Source organism: Orycteropus afer, unplaced genomic scaffold (genome assembly GCF_000298275.1).
Source record: "Orycteropus afer afer isolate SDZICR_OR568_19922 unplaced genomic scaffold, OryAfe1.0 scaffold00124, whole genome shotgun sequence".
NCBI lineage: Eukaryota > Metazoa > Chordata > Mammalia > Tubulidentata > Orycteropodidae > Orycteropus > Orycteropus afer.
In genome coordinates, this window is record NW_006921711.1 from 1,570,210 (window position 1) to 1,590,395 (window position 20,186).

Here is a 20,186-nt window from a genome sequence, read left to right on the forward strand (position 1 = left end):
GCCTGTACTGTCAGGGTCACTCCATTCGCTGTCAGACCGCAGCTCCGTATGTCTCCTTTTTTTGGTATTTTCACGCAAATTCTTCGCTAATTGGGGTTTAGTTCAATTCTGTATCCTTCCCTTCAAGGCTCAGGGGTCCACAATTATCTTCTGTGTCTGTGTTAATTGGTTTCCCTTCTCTTTGTTGAAGAGGGTCTGTGCAATCCTTCTGCCTAGTCCGCCATCTTGCCAGAACTCCCATGGAATCTTCTTCTTTACTACTTTCTGATCTCCTCATCCTCCACTGACTCCAAAGGGGGATTACACAACGCAGTAGCAATATATATATAGTTTTATGCTTTTTGACACTACTTTGTGTTACTTATTAGTTAGTATCTGCCAATTTTAAAATGGAACTTTAAGAAGGTCTATGATTATAACTCTATTTTCAAACTATGCAACATACCCCTTACATGGGGTGGGAACATGAAGCATCAATGTACTGATTCCGGTTTATTTTATTTATTTATTTACCCCAGTGCCTCAAGTGAGCTAGATGGTGGGTGGCAGGCAGACAAGTGACCACACCTTAGAAATGCCATCATTTATTTTGGTGACTGACGAAAGCTCAGACTGGTTTCTTTTCATGGGTGATTGTCTGGCAATCAGGGATCAGGCTGGTACTTTGAAAGACTGGAATTATTAATTTCAGCTGAGAATTATGGTAAAAATGTGGGGCTCAGCTGGCAGACAGGGAGGGCATGGAGGAGCAGGGTGAGCTGAGTGACAGCCTTGAATATGAACCTACTTGATGTTACATTTTAGGCTGCAGGGCCCTGGGGGGACTTGACTGGTTCTCAGTATGCAAAAGCCCATGTGGACTCCCAGGTTTTTCAGGGGCTGGGATCCTACCCAAACACACCTGGGCCCCTCTGAAGAGCCCCAGTGACACTTTTTAGTTCTAAAATTATGGGAATAATTTCATGTTTTCCTCATAGTTCTAAAGCATTCTAAATTATTTATATCATAAATAATTATCTGATATTTAGGATTACTGTCTTTGAGTTGAAGACTAAGACTTAATTGACTGTACTACAAATATTTAAATTGCTTAAATAATATAGTCACATTAAAGCTTATTACCATAGCTTTTCATGATGGAAGTATATGCATCTTCCTTTTCAATTAACTCAGGAATCAACTCTAACAAAGATTTCATAGTTGGTGCCTAGGAAATTAAACACAGGCAATATTACCACAAACTCAAAAGAACAGGGAAATAAATATAGTGACATCATATCAGAACATCTTTTTGACAATAATTACAACAGAATGCAATTTAACAGACTACTTCTTCTCTGTATCTTAGCATTTGATGTTGATTCAGTAAGTTACAGCCAAAATAAGCTAGTGTTTTTAAAAGTTAATGTAATTACATTTATATTTCTATGAAAAATGTTCTCAACTATTATAAATACTGTTTCTTTTATGTCAATTGGTGCCCATATCAAAAAGTTCTAAGACTCCCAAGGGAAGAAGAGAGAAGAATATTTGTATCTTTAAGCACCAAAATTTTGACATGAAGTGTGAAAAATTCAGTAAATACTCAAAAGTTTTCCCCACTTGGCCTATAGACAAAGCCCTGCCAGGCTCTCATTGGAACTTTCAGGGCTGTGTAGACACAACTATGGTTCTGTTCCCTGTAGTGATTATAGAGCCCCAGCGCCCAAATGAATAACCGCATTTCCAGACACCTTCCCATATCACTGGAGAAAACAACAACAGATTTTATGCACATTTGTGCCCTGTTCTCACCAACAGAAACAAAATCTGGCTTAACTCTTCTACTGCCAAACAGTACTGACATCTTTTAAAATCCTAACTTGCTTTTAGGATGTTCACTCAGCCCACTTCTACCTGGATTTGCGTTTCTCCAGAACTTCTGCATTCTGAAGTCTCCCAGGGGGAATGTTCTAAGCACATCTATATTACATGACTGAACACCTCCAGCACCTTCCTGGGCAGGGCAGCAGGAACTTAGCATAGCGACAGACACTGGCTGACGGTGCTATTTTTTTGGATATCCTATACTTCCACAGCACACAATTTTGAAAACGGCTCTACAATAGGGAAAAGGTGGTAGGGGGCAACTAAATTATATTCTAAAAGTTGGTTTTCATAAATACACAAGTCAGAGATAAAAGGTGCAACCAATTAGGTAAATTTTAAAAAAATATGTGTGTATAGGGTTAGCATGTGGAAATTAAGGAAAACTTGAGTGCTCAGACTGGAAACAATCTAAATGTTTTGTTATAAACAAACTTGACAGCGGACACTCAGTAAGAAACTTGAGAATGTGCCCAAATAAACTAAGAATGGGGTTCCTAGTGCTCAACAGGTCAATGAGACCTGAAAAAATGCTTCTGAAATAGGCTTTTATTCTTTTTCAAAAACATCAAAAATATGATGTGGCTGTTACTTCACACACACACTTTAGTGTAAATAAGGTTAAGTGTGCAGACTGAGAGCATTTATTTGTGGCACCATGTCAATTTTATAGGCAAATGGCTCATCTGCCTGATGGTTTATAACTGACAAATGGCCAAAAGTAGACACTTGACAGGAGACACTTGGCAGTGTAAGTGCCCCTTGGCCAGGCGTCTGCACTGCTGTACACACCAGTGACTTCAACAGTACAAACTGTATATCTTCCAATCCAAGGGGCCTTGCTTAGGGCTCCCAGCACACAGCCACACAGATGGAGAAGTCACGGTATGAATCTGCTGTGCATTTCAATCTAAGTAATGAGCCCCAACAGACTCTATGAACATCCTAACAATGTGAACAAGTTATCCAGGAAAAGTTTTCAATCCCTTTACTGTTACATGGCCCTGAGCCAACAAGCTGTTATGTTAAACCCAATGGCTTTCAACAAGACTGGCTCCCAGCACCAATGACTGTTAGGCAAGTGAAGCACAGTACCTTTCCTGGTGTCCGAGAACTCCTAACACAGAAGATTGACAAAATGGGGGTTTGTTCAGCAATTGCACCACATCTCTAAAAATTAAAACATTATGCAGCAAGTGAAGGTTTTTGACAAACAAGCAGATCACGGTGAGTCTTCTAATTAAGAAAGTTCACAATAATACAGCAGTGTGTCATTACCAATTGGAAGGCCTAAATGTCAACCATTTTTTTAAAAGCAAGAAAAAACAAGTATAAGCAATGTCAAGCTTTTGTGAATGCTGTCCTTGGCATTGCAAATATAAAGTTTGTTTAAAAAGAAAATGGAAAAATTAAACTAATGCTGCAACAACCACAGAACAAGGTTTAGGACTGCAGAGAAAGAGGAAAAAAAGAAACACCATTCCTCTCCAATTATACTGCCAAGCATTCACAAGTGAGCGAGGGATCATAAGGTTAATTATACATTTAATAAGGTGTCAGGGAGATAACTGCTCGTTTCTTTATAAAAATTAAAATGTACAAAGCAAGTTCTCTTTAAAGTATAATTACCTACTCTTATGCATACAAAAGGACTGATTTCAATCTCTCTATTTTATAAAAGGCTTTCATTGCAACAGACAGCCAGTGCTTGAGAAAGAGACAAAAGTTAAACTAAAAAAAAAAAGTTTATATGACAGACCAGATAAATCAAGTGTCTATCCAATTTTAGATGCTACAGTAAAATCAAATATGGCAAGACAATATTTTAGTTTACAATCATCATAGATGTCATTCTCTTAAATTTTTAAGAGCACATTGCTCTTTCAAAGCTTTAAAACACTGTCAATGCTAAAATGAACAGTATAAAAAGGAACTTTAAGGGGACACACAGAAGATTTACATTATATACTGATGTTTTCGACATCTGTGAATAAAGTATTCTTCACTATGGCAAGAAAAAAATTTTTAATGTTTGACAAGCATGTAAAGGATGGGTAAAGGTTTATCATCTGAAGCCTCAGTCTATTGACAGGATGAAAATGAAAAGACTGCTGTAGCTGTGTCGACAGCCAGCCGTCACCAAGGGCCCGGAGACGAGGCCACTGTGAGCAAATGCAGTGCTGAGGGTGGTGGGCAACACCCCTGCTGCCGCTCACCCCAGGCTGCTGTCAATCGGTGCTTGAAGAAGAGCCTGTAAGATTACAGTTCAGAACAAGCTGGTGTGTGAAGTACCAAAGCCACCTTCTATCAAAATAATGAGTTAAAATTGAATGAATACTATTACATGTGTAATTATATATCTATATGCTTCTACTTCTGATAGGTGCTGAGTTATATACACAGGAAGATAAGGCATAATGGTATACTCTTTTCAAAGGCACAACTTTTAACACTAAAGGCAGCAAGATAAAATAATGAAAATATTCTTGAAATCCTAATCTATCATAAATTGTCTTTTCTCTCATTTTTTTTTAAAGGAAAGCAAAAAAAAAGCAAGCAAACCAAACGAAACAAGAAAATTCCAAATTAACTGGGATTCCTACCCATCCAAGAACAACAGTAAAAAGCCTTTGAAGCAGGAACAATTTACACTTTTCATAAAACTACTCACACCGAGACAATTCTAAGCAGTTCTGTTTAAATGGTTTCAATTCTATTGTCAAATTCGATGAACTTTAAGGATCAAAACTAGAGCTCCAGCAAATGGGTTCTATCTTCCCAATCTACTACTTAAGGTATTGTGCAGCTGGTAAAAATGTAAGTGAATATTATACTATTTACTATCAGAAATTGGTCCCAGGCCTCAATTTGACACAGGGAGTCTACACAAACATAGCCGTTGGAGGGATCACGGTGACTGTTTGACTGCCACCTGCTGGGAAGGGGCTCCCCAGCAGTGCCTGTTTGTGTACACTGCCAGTGGCAGCTCCGCTCACCCACCGTTCCATCGGCACTTGGCGCAGCTTTATATTTAGTGCTGTTAAAATGGCATGAATGCAGTTGTCTCCTTCCCCGAAGATTGCTAATTTAACTGAGAGTGCAGGCCACAGCGACCTGCATTTGTCATTTAACGTGTCGGTGACACACAAGTGAATAGAAGGCAAATTCAACTCTTAATAAACCTTGAAAAAGGCACTGAGAATGTTTGAGTATTCAAGTGAGAAGCTGTACTTGAAAAGCAAACATTTCCTACTTTTTGTTTGCAAACTGTGTTGCCATGGTGATGCACAGTATTTAGAGCATTACAGAAATTAAAGTAGGAAATCAAAGGAATTGTTGATTTGCACTACCTATCCGCACAGAAACATCTATCTTTAAATCATTTGAGCAAAGCCCGCCCCCCACACCCATAAATCTAAGGACTTTTCTAGTCTGATTTGGCATCTTTAAAACCAGCAACCCACAACCTACAATTCAGTCCTTGTCATGCGACCTTGATTCACAATGAATTTCAATGTGCTCACAGCACCACTCTTCATTTCTGGGATTCTATCACACACCTATGTCTAATAACGTCCCAATCCACTCTCACAAGCTGCTACTCCCATGGCACCATGGCTGGTGGGTGATACCTGTAGGAGAGCTCTGGCATCATCCACCTTGCCCGAATCCACAAGCTGAAGGAAAAGATCGGTGACAGGTTTGTAAACTGCAAACTGATTGGCCAGTCTCTCTGCCATGATGCTTACTGGAAAAATGACAGGTAAGAAAAATCTTTCGTTAAAATAGTGGACAACTCATCCAACCAAACAAATCTGATGGCAGTCTCACTAGAGAAAAAATGTGTTTGTGTGTTCTTTAACAGGAACAACCAACTTACTCTTTTCAACTGCTGGTTCTAGCTGTTCCTCTATTATTTTTCTGAATAAGTATGCCAAGCCAAAGTACTGGGGGTCCATGGTTGGATTCCCCGAAGTAAGCATGCTTTCAATGTTTTCTACTGCAACATCTATGCTATTGCTGTTAAAGAAAGTAAAATAAATTATTAAGAAATATTTGCGTCTGTACCCATATTACAGTTTTAGTATAAGAACTTACTTTTGGATTCACTCTTGAGAGTACATTAGTTATTTATGGATAACTGGATAAAAAACATGCACCTAGAATCCAACCACATTTAGGGAGCAAAGCAATCATTAGTTGAAGTACTTGCTTACTTTAAAACACTGTTCTAGAAAGAGAAAAGATCAAACAACTATGTATAGGAGAATTAATAAAGATTAAAATCACTGCATCTTAAATATTTAGCTTGATTTTGTAGTTCTTTGGATGTAACATGGAAATCTGTGTAGCTACTACAACCTCAGCTTTAATAATTCACAACTGGCCATTATTGTATGAAGTAAAGATAATCATTATTATTTTATTGTTATGTGCTGTCGAGTTGGCCCCGACTCACAGCGACCCCTCCTTGGGTTTCCAAGGTGGAAACTATGGAAGTAGACTGCCCAACCTTCCTTCCGAGGAGATGTCTTAAAAAAATATACTTTCATGTCTCTAACCCACAGTCCCATCCATTTTCTTTTTTTTCCCCCCAATGTATTACGTAACATTTGAAAACACTCAAGGTTATTCTAAAATTCTCAGGAAAAAAGTATCTTTCACATGTCACACTGGGAAACAACAATTTAATTACCTTGTCTTATTTAACAAGTCATTTAAAAATTATCTTTATGGCCATCATTCTTAAATGATGCTTTTACAGTATGACACTCCAAAGTTAAATAATCAATTTTATGTTGAAATTATTATATAAAACATAATTCTCTAACAATGAATACTGAATAGCCAGTTAATAATAAGTTTTTATTGTGGGTTTAATTAGAGAATTATTTAACAGTGAATGAAAAAGATGTACCCCACATTACAAAGAAACTGTTTATATGATACCATTTTCAAATTCATTGAGATCTAATTTGTGGAATTTCTTCAATCTCCCAACTCAATATAATTACATATTCTTTATTAAAGAGAAAGTTTAAAGTTTTATTTGGGGAAATGCCTTTAAAATATAAAAGCAAAGCAAAGCAAACTAAAAACCCTCCAAATTCAAACATTTGTATTTTACTACCACATCACTTTAAATGTATGCAAGATTAACTACTAAAGAACATGATTTTCTAAAGGTATGAATGTCAATTCCATAACTAATCTGTGGACTCTTTAACTTGACCCTGTAATTACCAAGTTAGTTTTTGTTTCTAAGATTTTATAGATTTAATGTTTTGCCACTAATGGAATGCATGTGAAATCATTGAGTGTTTTTAAATTTTTACTACGTATGATGGATTTTGATAAATAAGGGACACACATGTCCCAGAGGACTCTAGTGGTAGGACAGGTAGGATGAAGCATGGAAAAAGCATTCACTTTGAGTATTACCTAATCCTGAACACTGTACCTTACCAATAAGACACAGGACATAGTAAATATACTTACAAACCTTATCTCACTTATACAGAAACCCGAAGAGACAAAAAAGTTTTTACACAATCACACTTCTAGGATGCACCACTTCATACAATAACCCCTCAACACAGTTACATGTCCCTGATAAACTTCCCTTCTGTTTCACAGTTTCTGCAAGTCCCAAGACATCAGCACATAGCATACATGGGGGAAAAAAAGCCTCTCAAGAAACCTCAGAGGTAGACAGTGTAAGTGGTACCTACATGTACCATGGGTTACAAAAGAGTTAAGCAAAGTACTGTGCTGGTGAAGTTAATAAAAATCAAGTCCTATGGAACCACTGAGACTATGGCCCCTAGCTGCCCTTCAGGTCTGAAACTGAACCCACTCCTGTGGCTTCTAGCCAAACGAAAGACAGGCATATGAGTTGAACATTTACCTCAGGTAGATACACTCCTTGGAGAGAACAATCATGGGAGAAAGAAGGGCTGCTTATGCACAGCGAGACAGCTCAGGGGGCAGGAGTGTATGGAGGGAAGGACACAGGGAAGAGGTAACTATAGGGAGGAAGTGGGAGGGGAGCTGTTGCATTGGAGTAAATTGTAGTCAGTGTCATGAGACAGTGTATGTGAGCTGCTCTATGGAAAGTGAATTTGCTCTGTAAACTTTCATCCAAATCACAATAATAATAATTAAAAAAAAATCAGCGGGGAAAAAAAAAAATCAAGTCCTTATGAACTTCCAGCGGGTAGTTTCCAACAAGGAATCCAGAGATGGTATAAATACCTTTCTCCCTTTTGTGGGTATGTGCTGACAGGAGGGGCTGGGGTGACAGGAAGGAGGGTGGGGAGTATGAACAGGTGCCTTCTGTTTCACAATATTCCAGTAGAGGGTCACTCTCGAGTATTACTGACAAACAAATGAACTCATTTCTCATTTCAATAAGCAATGACCTGACATATGTAATTTAAGTATGAATGAAAAAAGCTAGCTACTGTGAAGCATGTTATAAGAATTTGACAAATACTGTTTATTCTAAGATTTAATTTAAGGTTAGTACAAATTTTGTAACAGATATTATTTCCTACTGATTAGGGAGTAATCAGCAAGTGGCACCAATACTGCCTGTGCAGTTGACAGGGTTTCTAATAGCCTATAAAAAGCGGTCTGCAAGATAATGCTCCTTTATCCAATGGAGAAAAAGAAAGCTCAAATATACTCACTTCTTTATTTGTGCTAAAGCAATGTTATTGATGAAAACCATATTTGAAAGTCCAATTGAATGCTCGAGTCCATTTACCATCTTCTGAATTGTTTCTATGCTTTCTACATCACCCTTCAAGGCAAACGCCTGAATAAGGCGGGTCACTGCTATCCTAGAAGGCAACTGCTGCAGATTCAAGGCCGTTCTTAGCGTTGCTAGTGCCTCTAAATACAAGAGCAGGAGACAGAATTTTCTTAAACAACTCGTACTGATACTATGTGTTTTGAAAACTAACTTTTAAATATAAGTATCAAATGACTAAACACAAAAAGTTCTCAGTATTTTATTCTAGATTACAAAAAGTATTAATATTTTATGAGAAACCTAAAAAATTATATTTGACATTAATGACAAAAGAGATTTCTTCATTAAGTCACAGGTAAAATACAAATGTTATTGCATGAATGTAGGTTCCATTCAGATATAATATTTAGTGACTAATTTCAAGGAAGTTGACAAGTTCAGAGAAAAATAAATACAGAAGAATAAAAAAATTAGAGTTTCCAAACAAATATAACTTCCAGCCACATTCATACTTTCCCAGATTTTATATGTTCAATGATGGCATGATGATCAAAAACTTCTAACAGCCTCAAGAGTCTTTCTTGAAAACAGTGTATCTCACCAGTCCACGCAGGTCTATCATACAAGGCAGCCAAACTGAAATACCCAAGTTTTCATATTAATAATTTTACAAATAAAATACCTTGTGGATATTTTCTTGTATTCATATAAAGAAAAAAGCTCATCTGACTCTGTGATATAGCCAGAGAGTTTTTTGTTTGTTTGTTTGTTTTTTCAAAGTATCATACTGACAAGTACTTGATTATAGATAAATATGAAACATACTGATTAACTGATTTGTGTGCAAGTGTAGCTCCATCATTATACTAAATAAAGTGGTAGATGGGGAGAAAACAGAGGAACACTTAACACAAGAACCACCACTACCACAAAATGTCATGGCTTTATAACCTTCCATCCATGGAACCTAGATAAAACCAAGACTCTCAAAGCAGCTCTCCAAATGAGAAGAGGCTAATACAAAGAAGAATTGGGAAAGGGTAATAATTAAACAGTCTGTTAAAACCAATATAGTAAAAGACAGACTTAACTCTGTGTTTATTACTGAATAAACATTTGATTCATAATTATCCCAAATCTATAATCTAAACCAATGACTCTCAAATGGGAAAAAGGGAAAAGAGGTAGTTTAAGAAGCATATTCAGTAAAAGTTTATAGTACACATCTATATACTGGAGACAAAAAATGTCATTAACATTATTTTAATAATATAATTTATAGAAAATAAGCTTGATAAAATCTTCATCACTGACTCTGCAATAACCAAGAATACTGTCACAGTAGGGAAGATCTTCCCCAAACAGATCAAAATAACAACAATAAAAATAATGATGGTGATCATGTTAACTAGCATTTACTGAGTGTAAACATTTGTTCAGCTTTAACTACATGCCAAGCATGTACACTAAACAGCTGCACTCAAAACTATTCTGAGGCAAGTCTGATTATACAGATGAGAAAACTGAGGCAAAGTTTAGCTAATTTTCCCAAGGTCATAGTGCCAGACACCAACCTGAGAATCTACACATCCTACAGCTGGTATCTATGGGTGTGTGTGTGTATGAACGGGGGACAGGGAGAACAGATCATTTTATGTCTATCGAAAGGCAGCACGGGACATACTCTCATACAGCACTTGCCTTCTGCAGTTTCAGAGACGCCAAAAGTGGTACCTGTCTCACCCTTTCCCCCTAGTCCTTTTTCCATTGTCATGTAAGACCCACATTTACTCAATTACTCACTACTGACCCTGATTATTTTGCAAAGGGGCTATGTATAGGCTATTAATATTCTAGAATAGTTTAGTTTATAAAATTAGACTAAGATTTAATTGGCTTTATATTCTCATTTTAGCTGAGGTTGAAAAAAAGAAACCTAAAAGAAAAAAGCAGAAGAACACAAGGGGATTTTAAAACTAACAGCTCTAGTGAGACATGGAGCAAAACAGGGAAACAGGAATAGGGCCAACACCATTCCTGTCCTTGCTGAAGGTCACTGTGGTGAGGACTCGTGGCTGTGGAGGAAGCAGAGGGCTCGTGGCTCCTGCTCTCAAAGAGCCTGTGGCTGAGCTGACTAGCTGAGAAGAGGAGACGTAAAATTTCATCATGTACTTTTTCTTGTAGTTCTCACAGGGCAGCTAACACACAAGTAAAGGGTAGCAGCTAAGTTAAACAAATCCAGTTAAAAAATTATTCCTTTGAAATAAAAAAAAAAAGTTTTGTTCTTATCTCCATGTCTATAGAAACATGAGCTATATACTAAAATGAGCTTACTTATATAGAGAGCAAGTTTAATTTGTTTATCATTTCTACACAGTTATCAACTTTTGTCAAGTTGATAGCTTGTCAAGTTGATAGCTTTTTTTACTCCTGGAAATAAAATTTTAATAATAAGCTCTATAACCATGCAATTTTGACTTAAGGTTGTCCAAAAAGACTTGATGGGCTGCCATGCCTGTGGAAAGCTGAAGTGGAAATTTTGCATAGGGAGCAATCACCATTTAAATATTCAGTCCTAATTAAATTAGGGAGATGGCCAAAGACCAGCACAATTAAGTATTACAGGCAACACTAAGGCTGTACAATCAGATGGCAACTTTCCTTTCAGCAGTGTGATGATTTTACGAACATGCAAATGAGGAATACACCACTACAGACTGGGGATGAAATAAGAAAATATATTTAACCATTAAAGTGTAGTTTTAACCTTCCTCACAGACCTTCTAAGTGGATCTTATTGTATTTGCAAAACCGGTGTTACTGTGTTGATTAAACTGAAACTCAAATGTAAAACTTACCATGAAATGATACTTACCCAAATTTAAGAGACTCACCATTTTCCCACTTGGGAACTCACTCCAGATCCAAATATATCCCACTGCAAACCCATAAACAGCTCTACCGAACAAACAGCCCCCAGACCAATCACACCCAAAGTTGCTTCCACATTTTCCTGGTGTTATCTCTTAATGTTAACTTAAAAACTCTAACCCTAAACAAACATCGTATTTTCACTGCTGCTGGTATTATGAACTATTAAAAAAGTATTAGATTAAGTTTTAAAAATCAGTATTATAATCATTTGGTGCACAATCCCACACATTTAACACTCAATTTAACTCATTTGCTATCTCACATACAACCAACATGAGATGCAAGAAACAACTGCTGGGAATTGTTTCAGATGCTCTAAAGTATGTTAATTTCCAAAGCAAAATGATTTGTGCTGTGAATTTTAACGCACTTGAAAGCCTGTACTTTCTCTCGTTCTGGAACACAAATTTTGCATGTCTGAAGAGCTGTGATTCATCTTAAGAAAACCCATCTTGTGTTAAACGGAATGGAAACTGGACTAAGTGGTCAAATGACAAGTACATTCATATTCAAGCTGTATTATAAATGCATGTACAGTAATTTACGTCTCTCAGCTACCACAAAAGGCTCTTGATAAGCAGGTAATTTGCTAAATGGACTCCTTTATCCAAGTATTCGAAGGGCGTTACAAGAAAAATCTGCAGAGGCATTAATGTGACGTAAAGGTCAAGCATTGTGACATACCTTTCAAATAATCCCGCCTAACTTGCGTTATGAGGAGGAGGCTGTTGGCAGCATCGTTCAGTGTGAAGCCCTTGATGTGGGTCTCAGCGCTAAAAGAAGCAGACATTTAGAAAGGAATTACTGACATGCTTCTGATACGATAATAAATGGTTGAGCACTAAGGTGAAATTATAAAAACTACTGTTCGTATGTTAAAAATATTGCTGCAAAATATCGACCTGGAGACAGCTTTTGTGTTATCCTGTCAATGGTTATAGAAGGATAATTTTTTTTTTGCATTCTGACAGATGACAAAGTTGGAAATGAGCAACAAAAGAAACAAAGTACAAGATTTTTTTTAAACAATCGGTTCAGATTCTTGAATGCTGACATATTAGATGACTAAAATAACTGCATGCCCTGCATTGTTCTGCCATATCCTAAGCTGGATACTTTTTCCTCTTTTTTCTACATTCACCATAATTATAAAATGTAAAACTATTTTTTCAGCAACAAAAATGAACATTTATTTTCAGCACAGTGTATTTGAAATATAAACTAAAGCATCTTATGAACTAACACCATATCATTTGGTTGATTAATTTTCAAATTTCTGTCATTCAGATACATACAGTTTTTAAAGCTGAACACACTGCAGAACTAAAACTGTTGTTACATTAAAATTAAAAATTTCACACAATAATTTCAAACCAGCCAGCCTGAAATTTGAAACAAAAAACCTAAGTTTTTAAAACTCAAGAGCAAAACATTGTTTTATGTATCATTAAAACCTATGGGATTGGAAAAAATAAAAAGAAACTAAGCCTGAAGATGATTTCTCTGTTCTACGCTGTTTACACACCTCCTAGCAGAAAATTTCAGCATCCTTAATGCCCTAGGGTTCATTTCCCGATTAGGAAATCTCCACAGGTCAAAAGGAGCAAAAGCAATTGCTGCCATTTGTGTTATCATGCTCAGTGATGATCTTATTGCCAATGAGCCCACAGCCTGCCAACATGAACATACAGGAGGCTGAGCAGATTGTGAGAAAAGCAGGGTCTCTGCTAAATTATTCTCATCAATCCCAAGAAAATCCTCCAAAGACACCCCGATGACCAGCCTATCCCCTCGTCACTCTCAGCCTCTGAGGCTCACCCTGCAGCCCCTGGGCACAGGATTTCCTCATTTCCTTACCAATCCTCTTAATCCCGCCAAAGCATCCATTGCTCAGTTGGACTTTTTCCTCTGTCCCATCTGTCAAAGCTCTTAAATCAACAACTCAGGCATGAGACAAGAAATTGCACAAAACAAAGGATTTACTTTCCCAATCTTTAGCATGATTAAATAAACATTAGATATTATTAAAGGCTCATTTCTCATGCCAATATTATTACATGTATAATACCATAAGCACTTAAAAATATTACCTAAAATTTATTAAAATAATGAGGTTACAAAAACTTCTTTAACCAACATCATGTGACCTAAAAAGAAACTTTTCAAAACCTCAAACAACCCATTTTCTTTCAAGTATCTCTTCTGATCTCAAGAAGCTGACTATTCATTACAAGTATGAAAGTTAAAAGTAAAGAAAAATATCAGGAAAAACACAACTTCCCAGATCCACTGAACACATATACTGAACAATCATAATTCAAAATATATTCCAAACTGGCAAAAGGAGGAAAAAATATTTAAAAAATTTGCAAGTAGAGATCTTTGCATGGAAATCATTCAGGTGCACATATAATTCAATCAAAATAAATGTTTTTGATTTATAATTTTATCTTATACTTTTGGAAAATTCTAGCCCAGCACTGCCAAATCAAACTTCCTGTGATAATGCAATTATTCTCTCTCTGGCTAATAGGGGATTCTCTTAGTCACATGTGGCCACTACACAATTGAGAATTCTAGACACTTTTCTTTTTATATTTGTATTGGTTAATTTAATTTTTATTGTGACTAGGGTGAAAACTGTCCTTCTCTCCCATGCACTCTCACCCCGAGCTCATCTCCCTACGCAAACACTGCCCTTCTGTTCTCCCATGACTGATGATGTAAATATTCACCCCATATGCCTGTCAATTGTTTGGCTAGAAGCCACAGGAGTGAGTTCAGTTGCAGACCTGAACGGTAACCAGGGATCACAGCCTCAGGGGTCTCACCAGGCTCTATCAACACCAGCAAACCTGGCCTTTTTTTTTTTTTAAATAATTTTGAGTTTTGTTCCACATTCTTCTCTCACTCTATCCAGGACCTCTGCACCAATCCCCCTCTGAGTGGTTGACAGCTGGGCACCATCTAGTTCTTCTGGTCTCATGGTTATACCGGCTGAGGATCGCATGGTCTACCAGTCCCTTGGAATAACTGTTTCCATGCATCTTTGATTTTCTTCATTCTTCTCTGCTCTGGATGAGGAGACCTCTAGTTCCATCTAGATGACCGCTTGCAAGCTTTTAAGACCCCAGTTGCTACTCACCAAAGTAGGATGTAGAACAATGTTTTTGTGTAGTATATTATACCAATTGAGCTCGATGTCCCTGTGACCATGGTCCCAATCCCACAGGTCCAATTACTCACTCCCTCAGGGTAGCTGGCTGTGGCCAAGAAGCCACAACAACCTTGCCCCTTGTCAGCTCTATTTTACACCCAGTCACTGTTATAGCACACACAAATACTCATGTGAGAACATCATCTGCCAACCCTATACATGGTTATGAGTACACTCCCCCTGCTTAGATATATCTGATCGTTCAGCCTGTCCATCCATCTATCTACCTGTAGATCAATGCTTGCCATCATGGACAACATAGTATTGCACATGCAAAAGGGTTCATCTTTGTTGTCTGTACCTCCTGTGGACCTCTCTATGTCTTCCTCTTCCTCAATGTTACCATGCTGATCACTCACTTTGGTACATTTTCTTTTTATATTAAGGGAAAAAAGATTACAGGGAGAAAAGGGTGTATGTCTCTCAATAATCAATGGGAAAAATTAATCTATTTTAACCAAAGAAGATAGCATTAAAGGAGAAGTGTCACTGCATTTCAGAGCAGTGACTGTTAAAACACACCCATAAAACATCAGTCAGTGTTTGTAATTGACACTGCTCCGGGTAACAAAAACTGGCCAATACCGCAAAAACCATCAGTGACATGGCATTACTGCTAAGCAGAATGAACAGGAAGCTAGCAGGGACTAGAGAAAATGAAGGGATACTTTCAAAGATAAAGCCAAGCTGTTGTTACATGATCCTCAAATTCCTTAAGAATACAGTTTAGTGTTATCAGACATTTAAAATGATAATTATATTCTCTACTGCTCTTTGGATAAGCAATCCCTCTCCCTTGAAAGAATTCACTACAGGTAAATTTTTATAACATGAGAAAATGTTATACTTCTAACTAAAAATCAAATTAAGTTGGTGTCTTTTAAAATTCTAAAGGCTGCTGTTCTGTTACTTTTGATATTCCATTACTTGTTGGGAAGGTTAAACAACTTTGTTAAGAATACTGAAGAAATCTCATTAGGGGTCAAGTGAATCTGCAACATATTAGAGCAAAGGTACAATAAAAACAAAGACTATACTTCAGTTCATAAGGAAAATCACTGCTCCTAAGTTTGAACAAGTGACATTAGGTACAAGTGACTGCTATTTATGGACTGAGAGTCAACAGTGCCAGAGTAACCCCAAGGTGAGCTGTCACTTGCTATAGGAGCTTTTTCTAACACACCACATTACAATAAAGCTGCCTACTCTGACCATTGACACACAGCTAGAAGGGAAAAGATGATCTAGTCTAATGTTGGCAACATGCTAGGAAATAAATCAACAGAAGCTGCATGACTTCCCTGTATAACAGAGTTAATTAGTTGGAGATTTTGAACTGGAACTTCCACTTGTGAATTACCAGTCCACAGTTACCTTCAGAAGTACCCAACGTAGATTTAACCCAAGATACAATTTCATATAACCAGATCTAACACTTTACTGATTTAAGGGAAAGGATATGCATCCAATTCCCAGATTAGGTGCCTCTGGTCATTTTAAGGCCTTGGATCTAGAATCTCCTAGTCCTGGCCCTCCCAGCTACATGGGGAAGTCAGGGACAACATAATCCTGGTGGGATAACACAGCTATGACATAAGTGCTCTGAAGAGCACAGAAAAGCTTCATGAAGATTGAGAGAAGGGGGAAGGAAAGAAGGAAAACCTACATATCACATATGGTCATGGCATAAGGGGTAAAGGGGCTGTGCTCATACCCATCTCCGAGTCAGCAGCTTCAGACTTGTTTGATCAAGATCCACAGTAGGACTACAGTAAGAAATGATCTTTTAGACTACATCCAAGTACACAGATACATATACACATACCTATTACTAAAACAAAAGTTTCATAATAAAGTACCTTTACACATGAAATGCTCTGATATTTTCTATCTAATTTCATTTTTAAAAAATTGCTGGCCTGTTTCATTAAATAGATTCTGTGACACTCTAATCGGTTAAACTGCAGTTTGAAAAGCACCAGTCCAGATACTCAGTCTTCAAACCAAAACCAAACCAAACACACTTGGACCTGACCCATAGCGACCCCTCCTTGGGTTTCCAAGGCAGTATCTCTAAGGAACTAGATTGCCCAGTCTTCCTCCGGAGGAGTGGCTACTGTGTTTGAACCACCAGTCTTCTGGTTAGCAGTCAAATGCCCTAGGCATTATGCCACCAGGTCTTCAAACAGATGTATGCAAACTCCGTGAACACACTCTTGTAAGAAAATGTTTAAACCTCTTCTATTTCAAAATCTCATCCTATAAAAGGTTTCTATTTCTTGAGTATATTTTATTATATACATACATGGGATACATTACTACCTTTCACTATTAATGAAATGTGATCAAAATGTTTCTGAGATGTACGAACATTTTTTTAAATGTCTATTTATTAATAAGGAGCTCTGGTAGCATAGTGGCTAAAGCACTTGACTGCTAACCAGAAGGCTGGCGGTTCAAACCCACCAGCCACTCCTCGGAAGGAAGGTTAGGCAATCCTACTTCCGTAGTGATACTGCCTCGGAAACCCAAGGAGGGGTCGCTATGAGTCAGGGCCGACTCGACGGCACATAACAACAACAACAACAATTTATTAATAATGCATATTCCTGGAACCTACCCTGCATCAACCGAGTAAGAACCACTGGAGTGGGTAGTGAGGAATCTTTTTGTGTTAACAAAGTATGAAGATCATTTTACCAGAACAAGCCTGATTAAAATGAAACATCATAATATGTGCTTTTGAGGAGTATTTCAGAGGCCTTTGTGACCTTCTCCAGGATTAAAACTTATTAAGTGTTCCCTCTCTGCTTCTCTTAATCAGACCCAATATTAAACATAAAATGTTCCTCTCTTTTTTCTGCTTCTTCTTCCTCCCAAAGCACTACTACCTCAGAAAAATCTAAATTATGGGTAGTGTTAAATAATAATTTTCTGAGAAAATTAAAAAAAAAAAAAAATCCACACACACTGGTTACAGATGACAGGATTCTGTTCAATGTCATTTTCTAAATCACTTACTGACAGTATATTCTAGAGGTACACGATTTAAGTAACAATTGAGTAAATACACAAATCCCCCACTCATCTCTAAGTCTGTTGTACTGTGGCAGCTTGTGTGCTGCTATGATGCCGGGAGCTATGCCACCATTATTTAAGATACCAGCAGAAGGAGTGACCCACGGTGGACAAGGGATAGTACGGTTTTCAAATTGAGACAGGCGTAGGAAGAAAGGATTAGCAATCTACTTCGAATATCAGTCAGTGAAAACCTTATGGATCACAACAGAATACCGTCTGGTACTAGTGTTGGAAGATGAGCACCCTAGGTTGGAAGGCACTGAAAATACACAGTGGCTCCAACAGCTGTGAAGGTGGTACAGGAGCGGGCAACATTTTGTTCTGTGAAACATGGGGACGTCGGAAGTCAGAACCAACTGGATGGCAACCAACAACAACAATAACAAACACACAAATGAGACACACACACACACACACACAAAAAAAAAATTGCCCAACCTTCCTTCCGAGGAGTGGCTGGTGCGTTTAAACTGCCAGCCTTCTGGTTAGCAGTCAAATGCCTTACGCACTATGCCACCAGAGCTCCCGAGACATACACAGTGCATTAAAAACTTGAACTTTTAGTCTTAGTGGACTGTCCCATTATAAAGACATCAACCATGATTCCAGGCCCACACAAACAGTCACACACAACAGTTTTCTTTGGGAAAGCTGCTTATTCAGAGTTGTAATGTGTATTACCAGAACAAAAACAGTAAATACACCCTATAATGCATAACTTTAGTATAAACACCAGGTTTTCCAGTGACTTGAAAGAATGGCAAGTATCCACTTTCTATTCAATATTCCAATATTCCAAATGTGTTGTGGCTTAAAAATTATGAAGGTCCAAAATTAGCCAAAAGAGATTCTTTTAGAACTCACAATATACTAGGAAAAGGTTAGCCTTTCCCATTAAAAATAATGTTACTAAGGCCATGTAAGGTACAACTACTGATCTCTCCCATCTGAAGCAAAGAGAGAAGAAAACCAAAGACATTAGCAAACAATTAGTCCAAAGGACTAACGGACCATGGGAACCTCAGCTTCCACAACCCTGTGACCAGAAGAACTAGATGGTACCCAGCTACTAATGCTGACCACTCTGAAAGGGATTACAATAGAAGGAATTAGACAGAGTGGGAGAAAAATACAGACCAAATCTCAAAATCATAAAAAAAAGACCAGGCTCACTGGTTTGATAAAGACTGGTAACCCCCAAGAATATGGCTCTTAGTCATCCTTCAAGCTTGGAAGTGAACTCACTCCTGTGGCTCAATTTTTAGCCAAAAGACAGACAGGCCTATAAGGTGAATAGTAACACAAGGAAGGTAAGTACCCTCTTAGAACAACCAACCATCTAAGATCAAAAGGGCAGCATTTGCCCAGGGATAAAGCTCAGAAAGGCAGGAGGATAGGAAAGGACAAATGGAAACGGTAAACATAGAGGCAAGTGGAAAGAGTGCTGTTACACTGTGAGGAGTGCAACCAATATTAGGTAACAAAATGTGTATGAATTGTTGTTCTGGTTACCTAGTGCCGCTGTGATGGGAATATACCACAAATGGGATGGCCTTAACAAACAGGAGTTTATTCTCTTACAGTTCAGGAGGCTAGAATTCTGAGTTCCAAGTGCCAGGCTCTACGGGCTGTGTGAAAGCCCCTTCCTTGACTTTGGGGTTCAGCTCTGCCTCTTGCTCCTGGTCCACTGAAGCTAGAGGCATCTCTTCACTCAGGCAGCTACTGGCTGCTGAGGCTAACAAGCCCAAGGTCAACAAATAAAATGGCATGGTCCTGATGTTACCAAACCACATGGCAGGCCATTAATTCAAGTCCATTTAAAGTCCCAAGGCTGGCAAAGCATGGCAGGCGGATGAACAACGACATGGCTACATGCAGGGTTCCAACGTGCCATAAGCTAGAAACCGCTCCCCTAGGCTTCTCCTTATATACAGGAAGCAGACCACATCCCTAAGGCAGCTACTCAGCTGCTCACAGTAGATTCCACCATGGAGCTGATTACCAGTCTTATCATGGGGAATCTACATTCAGCTACGTAGGTATTCAACCAGGCCAAGCCAAGGTGACACACAAACTTAACTATCACAATTGCTGAATGGAAAATCAATTTGCTCTATAAACTTTCACACAAAGCAAACAAAAAATTTAAAAAGAAAACAAAATAAAGCTACTGTGCCCTTAACCAGGACGTGTCTATTATCCAAGGCAGGTAGCCTTGATCTCTCTCCTTTATGATTGGTAACTCAATCTTCCAAGATAGCTCTGACATAAGACAATGGACAGAGTGAGGCTGGCCAGTGTACCAAATAACAGGCCTCTCTATCTGTCTTC

General features: G+C 38.0%; 1 protein-coding gene across 1 annotated transcript in view; it reads right to left on the reverse strand.

The window, feature by feature from the left end:
• The window catches only part of LRPPRC (leucine rich pentatricopeptide repeat containing), a 146,186-nt gene that overhangs the window by 5,907 nt on the left and 120,093 nt on the right, over nucleotides 1–20,186 (reverse strand). The window contains exons 31-36 of the mRNA XM_007944418.1: nucleotides 12,242–12,330; nucleotides 8,559–8,763; nucleotides 5,747–5,886; nucleotides 5,499–5,614; nucleotides 2,962–3,036; nucleotides 1,123–1,207 (exon numbers count right to left, since the gene is read on the reverse strand). Coding sequence (XP_007942609.1) covers nucleotides 1,123–1,207; nucleotides 2,962–3,036; nucleotides 5,499–5,614; nucleotides 5,747–5,886; nucleotides 8,559–8,763; nucleotides 12,242–12,330 — 710 coding nt within the window. The remainder of the gene's footprint in view (nucleotides 1–1,122; nucleotides 1,208–2,961; nucleotides 3,037–5,498; nucleotides 5,615–5,746; nucleotides 5,887–8,558; nucleotides 8,764–12,241; nucleotides 12,331–20,186) is intronic.